Genomic DNA, 16,934 nt, shown 5'->3' on the forward strand with positions numbered 1-16,934 from the left:
TAAACATGGAATTTGTAACGCATCAGTAGGTTTTCTCTCCACACAAGCTAAAAATTGCGTTGGGACTCGCTGACCATACATTTCAGCTATGTCTGCTGTAGCAGCCCAAGGACGAAGTCGAAAATGTACTAAAGTTTCCCATAACTGCAGCTGCATAGTCGTGGGGTCTACCTCACAATTTTTTGTGGAAAGTTTGTTTTAGATATTCCCTCTACGTACTGTTTATCTAGGGCTATTACTATTTCGATTTCGAAGTAATTTTTAATTTTTCAAAGATTAAAAAAATGTATTAATTTTTTTCATGCGGGTTTATTTCAATACCTATTTTTACAAATATAAATTATTACATATTTTTTATTGCTTACGTGCTATTTGTTAGATATAAGAACATAAATTGTGATTTGACAGCTTGCTGACAGGTATAACGAGTAGGCGAAAATATGTTCCGCTTTTTATACCGATATTGAGTAATTTGTTTCAGTATAGACCTGGTACGAATTTTCTGAAAGGAATATATTTTAATAAAAATTAGTACATTTACGTAACATATTTATTTATTCGATGGCTCAGCAATATTCTGGATAGGAAAATTGTTATATCGGCTAACCTGAGATTTTAAAGAAAATTGGAACAGAATGAATGCATTTTAATATGGCTCTAGATAGATATGAACGTAATATTGACACATTCGACTGTATAATATCAGAAGAATTGATAACCCGCGAGACATCTGAAAAATTGAACCTTTCTCTTAAATCTTAACTTTTAAATTTAAAAATTCTTCCAATCAATAAAAACATTACCAAATTTGGTAATCGTTTATGGTATGAAAAAAAAAACTTTGTGATTTTAAAGGTTTTTGTTTATATCAATTGAGCAAGTTAATAAATAATATGAAATATATATATATATATTAACTCAGAATAATGTACCAAGAACGCACATCCAATGATAATTTTTTTAGCTTTAAATATTCGAGGGAAGATAAAATTAAATTTATCAGCTGACAAATCAAGAACCAAATCGTGCTTAAAATTTTTTTATTTAAAAATAAATTACACCCTTAATTATATATACATGTGAAGCCCAATAACAAAAATTTTGAGAATAAATGGTAGTATTCGAATGTGTGTAAAAATTAAATATATATGTATATATGGCTAAATTCTTAAAAATTAAAAATCCGATATAGTCCCTAACACTTTTGGTCTTTGAGATCAAAGTGTTTATAATGACAACCATGGGACAATCGATTTTGTTGTTGTTCCTACTTACACATAACCGTTGGGGAATATATATTTTCTGTTTATTTCTAGTGTAAACTGAATTTTCTTTAATTCATCTTCTATACATACCTGTTGAATACGTTGTCGATTTTGGTAGGTTAGCTACATCTCTGCGAAATGTCGATAAATTCTGTGTAAACCTATGAATTAAAAAAACATTCTTAATATTCAAGTATTTCCTCGAAATCGACTAATGTATGGACACGTTAAGTCTTATAAGCTCCAGCTTGGGAATCAAATATATTTTGACCTTTTTGAGTAAGCCGTACGTTTAGGACTTATATCCCCTATGATTATAGACTGCTTGGACTAACATCCTTGTATCACTACCGTATTATTCGCACATTACCCTCTACTATTTTGTAATCGCAAGCTAAAAACTAAGTTAACTCAATTTAATAATATTCAAATATAAGAATATAAATCGTCCTGTCGCGTTGAAATACTCATAAGAATATGTATATTTGCATAGAAATTCGAAAATAAAATCGGAAACATTTGCAATGAATAGCTCGATCTGGCAATTATTTAAATTATCTTAATGGGTTATTTCGCAGCAATCTTAAGGCAACGCAAATTTATTGAATTTTCGATACTTTTTAATTATTGAATTTTCGATACTGTTTAATTAGAAGAGAAATATGCAAAGTTATTGCCATTTTTGTACTTGAGTGAAGCGTTAATTGATTACTTTCAGTAATTTTTTACCGCTTAAAATTGACAAAAGTTTAAAAAACCCAATTTAACCAATAAAAAATATGTTAGCACAAAACAATTGACAGAGGAGAGGTGGTAAGCTGATTTTTTAATAGTGTTCAAAATAAAAAAATAATCAAATATTACTAAACACAAATTTATCTTCCGCTTCTTACTTTTCTTTATTTTTACTAGACACATTGCGCCCAATACCAAGCATCAAATCTTCAAACCACTGGGCCATTGTCTGCTGCTTTTCAACGGGTTGTCCACGTATAATGCTTTCTTTCAATGATCTAAAACAAAATCATTGTTAAACTCTATTATTATCAAATAACACATTTTTATGAAATTAGTTGTTTTGCGGAATTAATAAAAGTGTTTATAGTACAGTGTATAGTAGAGCAAATGTGCAATAGCAAAGATGCTTGGAAAAGAGTCCTGTAGTCAAATAGGTTTTGTGGCGGAAATTTTGAGACTTGGATGCAGGAACATGAATAATATGGATCAGCTCGAGCACATTGAAGGGCCATTAGGGTTAATAATGCAGGATAACTCCTGGTTCCAAGGTTGGAGGTAGCCAAAGAAAGAGGCTTTTTTTTGTCAGTGAGCAATAACGCTATCCAACGCACTGGTCATAGTAATAACTTGACAGACGGTGCAGAAAATACGTTTGCATACGTCAACCACAAGAAAAAGACTAAGTTTTCCTTACCGATAATAGTCTTCGTAGAGTAATATAAGTACCAATAATGGACGAGACATGGACCATTGATTTCGACAATCTTCAGCTAATACATTGTTTAACAATGAGGACATCATGTTCTGTAGCAACTCGGAATTTAGCTCAACTACCTGAAAGTATTGAATAAAATATACAAATGTATGAATTGCAATATAATAAAATAGTGTTTGCTAGACTTAAGCTTTAGCTTTCCAAAACACAATAACTTAATAATTCAAAATTATATATGGGTAAACAAGTGAGAATATGCTCTAGCCGACATTAGTCGACAACGACATATACGAATCATACTACATCACATTGGCATATACAGCTTTAAAAAAGTAATATATTACCAAAAAATTACATACTAGTTAATTGGGGAATATAAAAACTAATATTTAATAAAGATGAAAAACTGAGATTATCCTCAGTACATTCATGAATTTTGAAACAATGGGGCCCCTTATACAATACCCACACAGAAGCTGTTCAACATTTGCTTGTTTGTCGTAAATAATTAGAAAAAAGCAGCGGGTTGCGAGAGTCTTACTCCGATAAGGACCAACGCCAGCCCTCGCATGATTTTCATGCCACACACAGACAACCGTGAGTATTGCTATGAGGGATGGTACATTTAAGCTAAGATAGCGCTTTAGGGTCGAGAACCTTTTAGTATTGCGTGCCAATGCATAAGAGCTGCAGTGACGAATCAGAAAAAATAATTAATAAAAGTGGTGTATCCGACCTAAACGAACTTCAGGAAGTTCTTTGACAATTCAAGCAGGTCTGGAGAAGCGAATAAGCAAAAGCAGCTGTCAGTTAGAAAGAGCCCGGAAACAGCGGTAACATCATTAGTCTAAATGCGTTCCCAATCAAGTTAGATGCAATCAAGGTTATGCTCGTCGATCAACTTAAGTTACGTACCAGACAGAACCGTGGGATATAATCAAATTAGAAAACTTCAAATTTACAGTACACAAACCACCGAAGAAATTAGTTTAAAAGTGATCGAAAGAGCATGTAACGGTTCAATGCCAAAAACGAACCGCAAATATCGGAACGACTATTCATAAAGTGCAGAGCACGACGCTGTGAAAATTTCATAACTGAAGCGTTAGCATTTGAGAATGTAAGTAGAGAGAAAGTACCCACATAAATTTGGGAAAATTTCAGAATCCAGTTTTATTTTTACAACGTAAATGGAATGGACAATGCAGAGCACAATTTCTTTAACTACGACAAGTGAAAAGAAAAAAGGACCAACCTGGCAAAAATTGTCTGTGAAAGAAAAATAGAGACTAGTAGAGGAAATGTGCAACAGGAAAGATGCTTGGAAAAGAGTAATGTAATGTAATGTAAGTCGATAATCGACAATCGCTAAATATTATTTAATGATAAAAATCGTTATCAAACTTCAGATATTACACTATAGATTTGGTTTTTTTGTAGGTTTTGGGTCCCGCCGCAAATTTGGCAGTGCGCGGCAATGGCCTAATACAGGGCATAGGCTTTCAAATTTGTTATATTTTTATTAGCTCTTAAATAGTACATCTTATTTGTAAACCTAAATATTGAAAAATACAGACTTGATAAAACTCAGTAGGTATGTATGGCTAGACAGTACGTATCATAACAATAGTTAATGATTTTGTTATAAAACATCTATAAGCCCTTCATTTAACGATTTGAAAGTACAATTTCTCTTTCATTAACGCTGTTGATATAATTGTTATATTTATTTTGTTATCTAATGTTTATTAGTAACAAAAACAAAACTTTATTAAGTAATAAAGAAAATACGCACCTTAAGAAATTGAGAATTTTCCCGTGATAAACTTCTAAGCTTCTTATTTGGGAATGTTGAAACTGCAATAATAATTACGTTTGAAAAATCATTTATATATTTATATATTTAAATTTACTTTTTAATTGCAGCTGCTTAAATATGTACGAAACAATACTGTCTAAAATTGTGCAACAGCTTATGTAAATTGCCGAATCTGTAAGTTTAAAAAAATTAATGATAATGATAATTATTAATTGTAATTGTAATTGTATTAATTGTAAATGTATATATTTGTTGAGTAAAATTATACGTACCTAGTGCGGCAAGGCCTTTGTTTAAACTTTCCAATATATACACAAATGCTCGTGGCTCTAAAGCGGCAAGGTATGTTACATGATCTTGAGATAGACAGTTCAATAAATTGTAATATGCCGAGGCCAATTTTGGATATTCCTAATGATTTTCGAGTATACATTATTTTCATTTATTGATATTGACGTTGATAATTCTTACCAATAAATCACTTTGACGTATTGAAAGAATAAGTTGGGCAATAATATCAAGCACATTATGTAATGTGTCATCACCGTATAATTTGAACACACCGCAGTTCACATAGTTCCCTCCAAGCGCATTTTTTAAGATAAGAAAACATATTGATATTCCTTTTAATTTCATTGGGTAAAGTTGATCAGTTGTCACTTCTAGATGTAAAATACGATTGCCATATATGCAAATAAGTTTTGAAGCTTCACGAAAAAGTAAAATTCCCATGGGACTAGACACATTTCCAGCTAGACGCTGGGTGCGACAATGCACTAATTCTGCAAATAGCTTTAACACAGGCGTGGTGATGGCAGGTTCATGTGCCCACAGTTCTACAGCACGAAGCAATATAGGGATGTAATCTGTATAGTAACTACAAGCAATAAAATGTCATAAGCTAGTAAAGATAAAATAAATATTATAATACACGCACAGCCATTCAAAAAGCATTGTATATTGAATGCGAGCATTAAGCGGCAACGCTAGACCACGCAAGTCTCGAGCAAGTCCAATAATTGCTTTCTTGACCTCATCATTAGGAAAGCATTTTGTGTCCATTAATACATTTCCAAGGGATTCAAACTGATCTAAGAAGATAGATAATGTAATGTATTCTTGGTAATTAATAATTCATTGAAATCGACTTACTTGTTAGGGGAGTGAGAAAATTATAGAAACGCTCTTCATCTTCTCCCAAATCAAACATTAATAACCGACTTAAAGAAGTGTAAAACATTGTACGGCACCGCATTTCGTTCAGAGAAGAGCTCGTACCAAGAAAGGGAAAATGTTCGCTTGTGTGATGAGTTAACATAAACTGTACTTCTTCTAGGCGGGCCAATTTTCGCACTGAATTAAAATGCACAGAGAGATCGGATAGTAACACTAAAGTTTTTGTAATTATTTGCTCAGAGCGACCCCAAAATTTTAGGTTAGTTATACTGTAAAAAGTAAGGGTTAGCTATTTAAAACCAAATTAACAGAAAATACATACATTTTACGATTGATAAAACTAAGCAACATTTGCTCATCATTTAGTCCAAATACTTCATTCAGACGCTTATAAACAGTTGCCTTCTGAGCCTGGTCACTGCTATGCATTTTACGAACCTGGTCTAAAAAGCTTAAAATGGCCAATTCTAGCTTTTCACAACCAGTTTGAGGTAGACGTGAATCAGTTAAGCGCATTAGCTGCAGTACACGAATAACAAGCTCCGCATCCATAGTATCGTGTTCATCACTGGTGGTCACAGAAAGTCTTCCCACAATAGCCGAACCAATTATATAAACCAACCATGTCAGTTGTAGCTCATGAATAGTAATATCAATTGGGCTTGAGTTAAGCGTCTGTAAAAGATTTTCGTATTCTCTTGCCTTTTGGTCGAAATGCTGCAGAAGAAGGTTGCAAGTCTTATTATATTCGCAGCGCTCAATTACCGATAATTGCTCAAGCTGCTGTTGCACCATACAAAGATCGTCCAATGGATCCTCCATATTATCACGTACAATCAGCGCTACAGCATCTAGACGGGACTCAATGTAGGCCTTAATAACTTCAGGTGTGTACGTGCCAAGTAAATGCGGATCTGGCGATTTGACGTATGGTACTGATGCGACCATACGCTGCCATAACGTAAGTAAATAGTGAACACTATTTGGGGCAAAGAGACACATCTGCGAACGTGAACAATGTCCATTTTTTTTAAACTTATAACCCAATATATACTCACATGTAAAGATTGTACGGTAAATTTCGCTATCAATTCTATCGCTTCCGGATAACAAGGAACGGCTATGAGTTCCCCCAATTGATAATTAGATTTCAAACGTGCTAGCAATCGACAAAATTCATGATAATTATCTGGATCGCTTAGACCCTGAAAGTGAATACATTTTTGGCGGTGATATTAAAATATATAGATGTCACGGACCTACATGCAAGTTTGTGAGTATATTTCTGACTCCTTCTACCAAGTTCGTGAGAAATTTCGTTCTTTCTGAGTTACTAAATAGAGATCGACGTACAGATGTCATTTGTACTAGGCACGACAATGAGTAACTGGCTAAGCCATTCGGCAAAATTTGATATAAATCAAAAAATAATGTTAATGTATTTGTGTCTAAAAATGCAGGGCGCCAAGCTGTTGGTATCTGTGAGTTAAGGGACATTAATCAAATTTGAATTATAAAATTTAAAAAAGTAACTTACCTGGACATTATTCATATCATCTGCTGACTCGTCGGTGGAGCTACCAATAAAGTCAAAGCTAAGGCAGTTCCTCGTAAGACGCAAGGCTTGCGTTATTAACCTATATAAGCGCAGTACAGACAGATGCAAAATAAATTAATATTGTCTAACGTTTTAATTGGGAAACTATATTATTTTTATGTGGATAAGCGTTGGCTATGAAGTCATTACTTCCCGGAACTCATTTTCTTTTGCAAAGTAATACCAGAAAATAAACAAGTAGGAAGTAAGGGGTGGTCGACTAGATAACCCTGAGCCAAAAGAAATAAAATTAAGTTTTATTGAATTTATTTATATATACAAAATATTCCTTAATATTAATAACATTATAAACAATAACTATAACTAAATACTTATTTACTTATATTTTAAATTATTTACACAATTAGACTCTATCCTGAACACTTGAGGTAATACCATTTAAATAACTATAAATGATGTATTATATCCTAGCGGTAATATCCTCACTGTATAAATTTGAAAACGCCCAATTATTATGGAAACCATTTAAAAAGCAGACAACCATCCTAAGCTTTTCTCATTCAGATTACTTAAATGCTTTTAGATGTATTGAACCTGCTCTAACACAAATTATGAGTATTGCTGAAAAACCTAAATAATGCAGAATTTGTTATAATACAAAGAATGTCCATCGAATGGTTTTGAGTGAATGCTGTCAGTATAATAATCTGATAGTAGGTAGTATTTTTACAGTCCGCAATTGTAATTTAATTTTTTGACCTAGCATTTTTGAGCCTTAGTTCAGTTATAGTTAGGTACAATTTCGCCTATAATAAATAGCCTCGAATCTGTTGTTTCTCTACCACATGCTATGTTATGCTATGAAAACACGCTACAATCGAAGATATATGTGGACTACTTTGCTTATATTCTGTGTGCAGTACTTCAAAACATCAAAATAATTAGCAATTAGAAGTTAACAGTCGACGCATTGGTGCTAAATATAATAAACGCATTATATCTCGTCCTCTCGCCGTCGCAAAATTGTTTTCAGTTTAAAATATTTACAAAAGTCTCATTGCATTGAAGCATACATTTAACTGTAGGGCTCATTAGAATTGTATGGAAAGTTCAGTGATCACCTGAAATCGTCAATCTCCGAAAAACTTACAGAAATACTACTAATAGTAAATACTAATCATTGAAATTTAATTAATAATTATTTTAAGATTATCCAATCTGTTGAATTGTGTTTACAATTTACTCGTTTGATTTTTTGAAGCGTAAGCAAATGCAGCTTTAGATTTGCGAGACAGAGTAAAATAGTAAAAGTTGGATGACTTCCAGACGTTTTATTGTACATTAATGATATTGGTTGATAAATAGAAAAAAGTAAGAAAGCTCTAGTTGGAATGCCCAACTAGGACATACCCTAAACCCAGACCTATCTGCGCTTTTAAATATATTTCATTGCATGTATCGAGCATTAAAAAAAATAACCAATAATAAACCAACAGTGCCCACGTAACGCGCATCAACTCTACCAACACCGCCACTTCATAATTTTAAAAATAAAAAATAATAATGAAAAACCTCCGTTCGCCGCTTGGCATCAAACCCAGGACTTGTCGACACCAAGCGCCGTTTCCACCACCACCGACACTTTGCTGCTTGTTTTTGTAAGTAACACCTTATACTTCAAGCCCAATTCAATAGCAATTTCGATTCTTTGAATAGAAAAGAATAGGAAAAATGCGTACGCTTGACATGTGCTTTTGCAAATTGGCCACATGTTCTATTTAATATTTTCAGTTCTACTTAATGAATTGTACTGAAATTTTATATACTTTATTGGTTTAGTAGAAATGTAAACTTCATCACATATTGGTCCTATTTCCAACTGAAATTTAAGGAATTTTGGAAAATTTGGAGCCGGTATCCAAAATCAAACAAAGTTGTAGAAAATATACATAGACATTGGTATAACCATTATACCCTGATTTCCCAGTTTAAATGGAATCAGGATATAAAAATAAGATAGCTTTCTTCAACACCTTCACCACTTCCAACAAATTCATAAGACCATACTGTCTGGTTTGTGGCATTTTGCAATATATGGTTAAAATACGTTTTTATACCCTGATCCCATTGAAAATGGGAAATCAGCAAATAGGACTTGCAATATTTGCCAGGCGAAGGTAAAGCTGAAAGATTTAATATCCACACATTATTTATTTCTGAGCCAGCATTTTCCTTACTTTTTAATACTTAAGATATTTCATTTGGGATAAGTTACTGGCAATCGCAATACGCTACATAGATAGTCTACGATTAGATTTTCTATAGTCTCTTCATTCTCTTGTTGAACTACCTTATCAAAAGCATTTTGTAGCCCACTATCATCTTAACAATTATGTTGCCAAGGATTGCTACAAATAATTTCAGTGATAACTAATTCTGTATGATGATTGATGATATGATAATGATGACATGTGAAAAATGTGAAATTTCTTCTAGTGCGTCAGGGCGGTCAAAGTAATGGTCTCTAAGACCCAATAAAAATATGTCGGTTGAATCATTAATAATAATAACTTTTACGACTGATGCCTAGACTTAAGTATCCTAAGCTGATGTTCTGCTAACGAAACATTATGATATATTTCTGCGTTACTGCTTTCGGATATATGTCCAAACTTTAATAAACTGCTTCTTGAGCCGATATTTCGGTACCCGAAAACGTAATCCCTGTGTTGCAAGTTTTATTAAATATTTACCATTCAGGCATGTATATTTAAAATAAACGGGACTGTATGCGGTCTATGCATTCAACGACTAGCAGGTAGTGCAATGTAAATAGATAATACATTTGTCGAATTGTCGAAATTAGAACAACGCTGAGCATTATAAACTTAGCAATAGATAAGCTAGATTTAAGGGATGAAATACACATGACTCAGGGTATAAGAAATCTAGCTCAGACGAGTAAAGATCATTACATAACTGAACGCCACCACAGTCAAGTGTATTCACATTCGTCCTTCAAGCCGGATAATACAAAACTAAATAACATCATAATCAAGTATTCACATTGGTCCTTCGATTCAGCCTACAAAGCTACGTTTTGTGATAAGTGTAAAAGTGAATTGATAAATTGTTAAAATAATTTTCTTTGGCTTACCAATTCTAGCTGTGTGTAGAGGCATAACACGATCAACCAGGCGATCAAAACAAAAACACCTCCAACGGGTGAAGCCAAAGATAAAATCAAGAACAAAAGCTCTTGAGTTGCTCAAAAAGCAACCACATATTTATGACAAGATCCGGTAGAGCATCAGGAACAAGGATGCGTTATCAGTCGTTAATAAATTGGCAGCAGAATTTACTGCCAATCACCTACAGCTGATCCAAATCGGTGTCGTCGGCCATTAATATTTTAAGGAGAAAATATATGATGGAAAACATTAGAAGCTATGAAGAGTGACTGGCGAAAGTCGAAGTCCAACCAAACACATCCAAGACACAACATAGACAGCAGAAAATAATATCTTCTTAAAGAAGCTTTAGCTCAATGGATGTGTAAGTAAGGAAATACATTCAAGAAGTGTTTGCCAAGCTTTTCTGCCCGATAGTAGTGTGGCCCGTAAAGCCGTACAACGAATAGGTAGGAAGATCACTGCGATGATCGAGAAAGGAAAATAGACGTAATAACAATACATAACAATATAAAATACCTTTTTGGCTTGCCAATTCAAGCTGTGAGTAGAGGCACAGCATGATCAACCAGGCGATCAAAACAAAAACACCTCCAACGATTCAAGCCAAAGGGTAAATTAAGATCAAATTTTCACACGAAAAAACACAACCAAAATGCTGTCGGCGAAAACTCTTGAGTTGCTAATAAAGCAATCAGAGATCTATGACAAGATCTGGCAGAGCATCACGAACAAGGATGCGTTATCAGTCATTGCTAAATTGGCAGAAAAGTTCACTACCAATCACCTAACGCTGATCAAAATCGGTATCGTTGATTCTCAATATTTTAAGGAGAAAATATAGGGTGGCAAAATGGAAAACATCAAGAACTACGAAGAATCTCTGATGAAAGTCGAAGTTGCCAACCACGCCATAGACACCGACCAAACAGCATCCATCCCACCAGAAACATCCAAGACACAGCACAGGCAGCAGGAAATAATATTTACCCAAAGGAGCTTGAGCCCAATGGATGTGATGGTAGACCTTGTGGACAGACGAGCTTTAAAAGTAAGGCAACACATGCAAGAAGTGTATGCCAATCTTTAGATCAGCAGCCAGGAAAGAATCCTTATTCATCCTTGATTCACAACAGGAGAGATATCAGCGACACCTGAAGTCATGCCTTGAGGGAGAAGCCAAAATGGTCGTAGGCCATTTATTAATGTGCTCGTCTGCTAACTACAACTCAGCTTGGGAACTAATATGCAAGAGCTACGAAAATAAGCGCAAAATATTTGCTAACGCCGTCAACCAGCTAGTGGACATGGAACTGCTGAAGAACAATGATGAAGGCAGTATCCGCAAGTTCTTGGACACAGCAACAGAATGCATTTTCATTATCAAAGAAAAGGGTCAATTTGGTAATGAAGCTGACGTTCTATTTGCTCAAATTCTGTTGCGATGATTCTCTACGGAAGTCCCACAACTCTACGATAAACACGTAAAGAAGGCCAGAGAAATTCAGTCTTTGGACGATGTACTAGAGTTTATTGAGCAACTGTATAACTCAATAGACTCAGTGCAAAAAGCGGCACCCATAAGTCAAGGGAAGCAAAGACAACGAGCCACGATAGATGCCGTTTTTGCCAATTGACTGGACATGAAATAACCAGGTGTCAGAAATTTAGAGCTGAGCCGGTTAAATAACGCAAGGAGTTTGTGTTCAAAAACTCGCTTTGCTACAAATGTCTAGGCAGCCACAGCGTTAAAGATTGCAAAAAGAATTGGAATGCACTAAAGCGCACAACTATTTGCTTCACGAAGATGCAAATAATAAAGAGACCGTCAGCAGCAACTGTCTAAATGAAAATAAAGGGCAAGATACGTTGCTGGCGACAGCTCTCATCCAGATTAAAACTAAGTCTGGAAAATACGAGCAGCTAAGGGCCCTTATAGATGGAGGCTCGCAAAAAACCCTAATATCTGAAGAAGCTGCACAACAGTTAAAACTGCGCCGAACTAAACGGAACGTGGAAGTTCAAGGAATTTCGCAAAATGTAGAAATTCTTAAGAATAGTGTTGGCTTAACAATCAAACCCCGGTTTAAAAGCAAATTCATCACCACAACGCAGGCACTTGTTATGCCAAAACTTCAGAGAGCTCTACCGACCAAGAAAATTGACATGGATGTCAATAAGGATCAATAAGGAACGAGCCCAGTCGAATTGACGTTGTCATTGGCGTTGATTTACTTCCCTTAATAATGTTGGGAAAAGTAAAGAAAATCAACAAAACTCTGGGACAAAAGACCGAACTTGGATGGATTGTTTCTGGCAATATATCTGGATTATCAACCAACAAGGTAATCAGCGCATCAACAACGATGTGCCTGGACGTCCCAGAGAACTCTGGGAAGCATCGAAAAATCGGGTTGCTATACAGACGGAGACGCAGGCAACGGATTAAAAGGAAAAACCAGAGGCAGCAATTGCTAGCTGTCACATTTGGCCCCCTGCAGAATGTTCAGGCATGAGCATACTGTAGTATATTTAATAACATATCAATAATACCCGAAGCAATGTAGAGTATTCTACATATAAATGCGTCATATGCCTAACATATGATAGTGTATACTAAATACGCATATAGTGACATTTGTCCCTACGCATAAACATAGAGCGAGCGCTAAGATAAACAATGGGAATATGATCAGCCACTTAAGTGTGGTCTGACCAGCAGCGTGGGAGATGCCGCGTACGCACTTTGCCTAAGGTCTATGCCACTTGCATAATGTTTATGCCATATGCATATAAGTATATACAAGCAATATATATGAAGCTACATAGCGGAGAGCATAGTATGTCTCCCGCTTGGAGCTCCACTCATTACATAATGTACTTAGGTTAAGAGACGAAATACGCATGAGCCAGGGTATAAGAACTCTTGCTCAGACGAATAAAGATTATTACAGAACTGAACACCACCACAGTTATTTGTATTCACATTCTGTTATTGTTGATCCACTGCCTTGCTATCTCTTTTTCAGGTGCAAACGCTAAAGGAAAACAGAAAACAACAAATATTAGGTCAGAACACTATTAATATTAAACATTTTGGAGTTGCTTTACTTCCAAGAAAACACCCTAAATTAAAAAGCATTCAAATTTGATCTTATAAACCACGAATATTAACAGTAGCAAAATATTCGAGAAAACAATGTGGAAAATTTCATCAAGACGAGGGCTCGACCAGAAACACACAATTTCAAGATACCGGCAAGTCGAGTCGATAAACTTATTGATCGGGGGACAAATTTGCACCCAATATTGTTCAACATATACTTTAAAGGGTGCATAAAATATGAGCAAAGTGCCATGGGTGAGTTGTGAGGATAGAAAGTCTAGATTAAATGCCTATAAGGAAAAGTAGAATGCTGATCGTCAGAAGTGGAATCTCTACCAGAAAATCTAAAGCTGGATTTACTCCACTTATATGTCAATCAAATTGATTGAGCGGTGTTGTACGAGTTTTTTACCGAAACAATGTATATAAGTGAAGATGTAAATGTTTCAAAAAATTACTACTTCAAGAATCTTCTTCAAGACATTTGTGATCGAAGAAGAATAAGAAGAGTGTGGTGAACCTGATTTGCAAATGCCTTTATAAGAGCTAGAGACTTAAAATTATTTATAGGTCCGCGTATAGCACGCGCATATCAAATTTGATTTACACATTCGATAACTATTCCCGGTTATTGTTACCGATTAAAAACATAATTGAAGTGCACTTGTTCAGTTATATTTCAGCCGGCTTGCAATTAGTTTTCTGTATATTTTGTACAATTTTTGGTTTTTATTATATTTTGGATACTGTCTCCAAAGTTCCCTAAATTCTTTAAATTAAAGTTCAGTTGGAAACAGGGCCTATGAAGGAGTTTGCATTTTTGACTAAGCTTACAATTACTACAATCAAATATGTAGACGACTTGCTTTAAATGTTATTTATTTTATTTAGTAAAACATAAGTTTTTGTAATAAAATGGTTGGCTAATTTGCAAATATAAGTGGCAAGCAGCTCCAAGCATAATCATTTTGCTAATATATGTGCATTTTATTAATGCTTAACTGCAGCTGGGCAAGTTTGGCAGAGCGACAAAGTCAGGTGCGGCCAACTTCAAGCGAGATACAAATTGTTCAGTCTTAATTGGAGCCCAACAGACAAACGAACCTACGCCGTTTCGAACCAACAGATAATTATATTTATTTGGTTATTTCTCTTCTGTGCACATATATAACGAGGAAATTCGTTTTCTTTACTCGATTTTGATTGTGACAGGCAGGTTATTACGCATTAATTCGTTTTAATTGTTCTCACAGTGGTGCAGAGTTAAAAGAGTAGTGACGATACGGACTCACTAGACTCTTTGAAAAAATTAATTGCAGACATCGACATTAACTCCGATTTCGCAAAGCAAGACAACATAAACGCTGAGTAGTACAGTGCAATCTTCAATGCAACGCTGCCTTAAAAGCCCAGAAAGCAGGTTTTCAGCAAAGATTACACCAATTGACAAATTGCATGAGCAAGGTGACAGTAACCCAGCCAAACATAAAAGTGTATAAGAATGTTTCAATAGTACCTGATAGGAGTTTTGGTGTATCGCTTGATGCAGTAAAGTCTGTCCCGAAGTTTAATGGAGCTTCTGCTACTATCAGTCTGTGGTATCCTAAATAAGATTAGGGGTCATTATCCTATCGCCAATCATATGAATGAAAAATACAGGTCGGATGCACTTCGTGATTTGAGCTGAAAATAGGATATCGGTTAAACTTTTGCTAAGTCCTGAGATGAAAGACTTAGCAAAAGTTTAACCGATATCCTATTTTCAGCTCAAATCAGTAGTTTTTCGCCCGCTCTTGCGCTGGCACAATAGATTGAAGCTAATCATGACAAGTATGGTTTCGCGGCGAATTTCGCCAAGAGCCTGGAGAAAAAAGATAATAAGAGTAATCAGCTACAACAATCTCAGAGACAAGACTATCGTAGAAATAGAGCTGGAAATAAATGAAAGTACATTAACTTTAAGAAGGAACAGAGAGTTAAATCCCGTCAAGACCCAGTTGTTCAGGCATGAACATACTGTAGTATATTAAATAACGTATTCATAATACCCGAAGCAATGTAGAGTATTCTACATATAGATGCGTCATATGCCTAACATATGATAGTATATACTAAATACGCATATAGTGACATTTGTCCCTACATATGTAATATGATCAGCCACTTATGGTCAGACCACAGCAGCGCGGGAGATGCCGCGTACGCACTTTGCCTAAGGTCTATGCCGCTTGCCTAATGTTTATGCCATATGCATATAAGTATATACAAGCCATATATATGAAGCTACATAGCGGAGAGCATAGTATGTCTCCCGCTTGGAGCTCCACTCATTACATAATGTACTTAGGCTAAGAGATGAAATACGCATGAGCCAGGGTATAAGAACTCTTGCTCAGACGAATAAAGATTATTACACAACTGAACACCACCACAGTTATTTGTATTCACATTTTTTGGACCATCGAGCTGGATCCACAAGGCTACGTTTGTGATGTGTACACACAATATTTGGTCCTTCGAGCCGGATCCACAAGGCTACGTTTGTGAATTGTAGTCATATTATTTGGTCCTTCGAGTAAAATCTACAAGGCTACGTTTGTGACAAAGTGTGAAAGTGAAGTGAAAAATTGTTTAAATACCTTTTTGGCTTACCAATTCAAGCTGTGAGTAGAGGCACAGCACGATCAACCAGGCGATCAAAACAAAAACACCTCCAACGGGTCAAGCCAAAGGGTAAATTAAGTTCAAATTTTCACAAAACAAAAAAAAACACAATCAAAATGCTGTCAGCAAAAACTCTGGAGTTGCTTAAAAAGCAATCAGAGATCTATGACAAGATCCGGCAGAGCATCACGAACAAGGATGCGTTACCAGCAATTGATAGATTGGCAGCAGAGTTTACTGCCAATCACCTAATACTGGTCAAAATCGGTGTCATCGACCATCAATATTTTAAGGAAAAAATATATGATGGCACAATGGAAAACATCAGGAACTACGAGGAGTCTCTGATGAAAGTCGAAGTTGCCGACCACGCCATAGACACCGACGAAACAGCATCCATACAACCAAAGACATCTAAGGCACAACACAGGCAGAAGGAAATAATATTTATATTTATATGGATGTGCTGGTTGACCTTGTGGACAAACAAGCTCTAAAAGTAAGGCAACACATGCAAGAAGTGTATGCCAATCTAGAGCTTAGCAGCCAGGAAGAAATCCTTGACTATAAAGACAAGTTGATTTTCCTGTGGACCAAAGTCCAGTCAACGCTCACGGATTTAGAGGCAAAATACGAAAAATTTGCCTTTGCCATCGATGAGCTGGAATGCAATGTCAGCATACTCACAAAAAAACTAAACAG

General features: G+C 35.3%; 1 protein-coding gene across 1 annotated transcript in view; it reads right to left on the reverse strand.

The window, feature by feature from the left end:
* Positions 1–306: 306 nt before the first annotated feature.
* Positions 307–16,934, reverse strand: part of LOC111599652 (ran-binding protein 16-like) — a 29,560-nt gene continuing 12,932 nt past the window's right edge. Inside the window, exons 4-17 of the mRNA XM_030223723.1 lie at positions 7,251–7,366; positions 6,977–7,192; positions 6,772–6,918; positions 6,036–6,715; positions 5,690–5,982; positions 5,475–5,628; positions 5,009–5,414; positions 4,810–4,948; positions 4,632–4,709; positions 4,514–4,575; positions 2,698–2,837; positions 2,159–2,278; positions 1,356–1,426; positions 307–502 (exon numbers count right to left, since the gene is read on the reverse strand). Coding sequence (XP_030079583.1) covers positions 453–502; positions 1,356–1,426; positions 2,159–2,278; positions 2,698–2,837; positions 4,514–4,575; positions 4,632–4,709; positions 4,810–4,948; positions 5,009–5,414; positions 5,475–5,628; positions 5,690–5,982; positions 6,036–6,715; positions 6,772–6,918; positions 6,977–7,192; positions 7,251–7,366 — 2,672 coding nt within the window. The 3' untranslated portion in view covers positions 307–452. The remainder of the gene's footprint in view (positions 503–1,355; positions 1,427–2,158; positions 2,279–2,697; positions 2,838–4,513; positions 4,576–4,631; positions 4,710–4,809; positions 4,949–5,008; positions 5,415–5,474; positions 5,629–5,689; positions 5,983–6,035; positions 6,716–6,771; positions 6,919–6,976; positions 7,193–7,250; positions 7,367–16,934) is intronic.

Source organism: Drosophila hydei, unplaced genomic scaffold (assembly GCF_003285905.1).
Source record: "Drosophila hydei strain 15085-1641.00,03,60 unplaced genomic scaffold, DhydRS2 tig00000271-arrow-arrow-pilon, whole genome shotgun sequence".
Lineage (NCBI taxonomy): Eukaryota > Metazoa > Arthropoda > Insecta > Diptera > Drosophilidae > Drosophila > Drosophila hydei.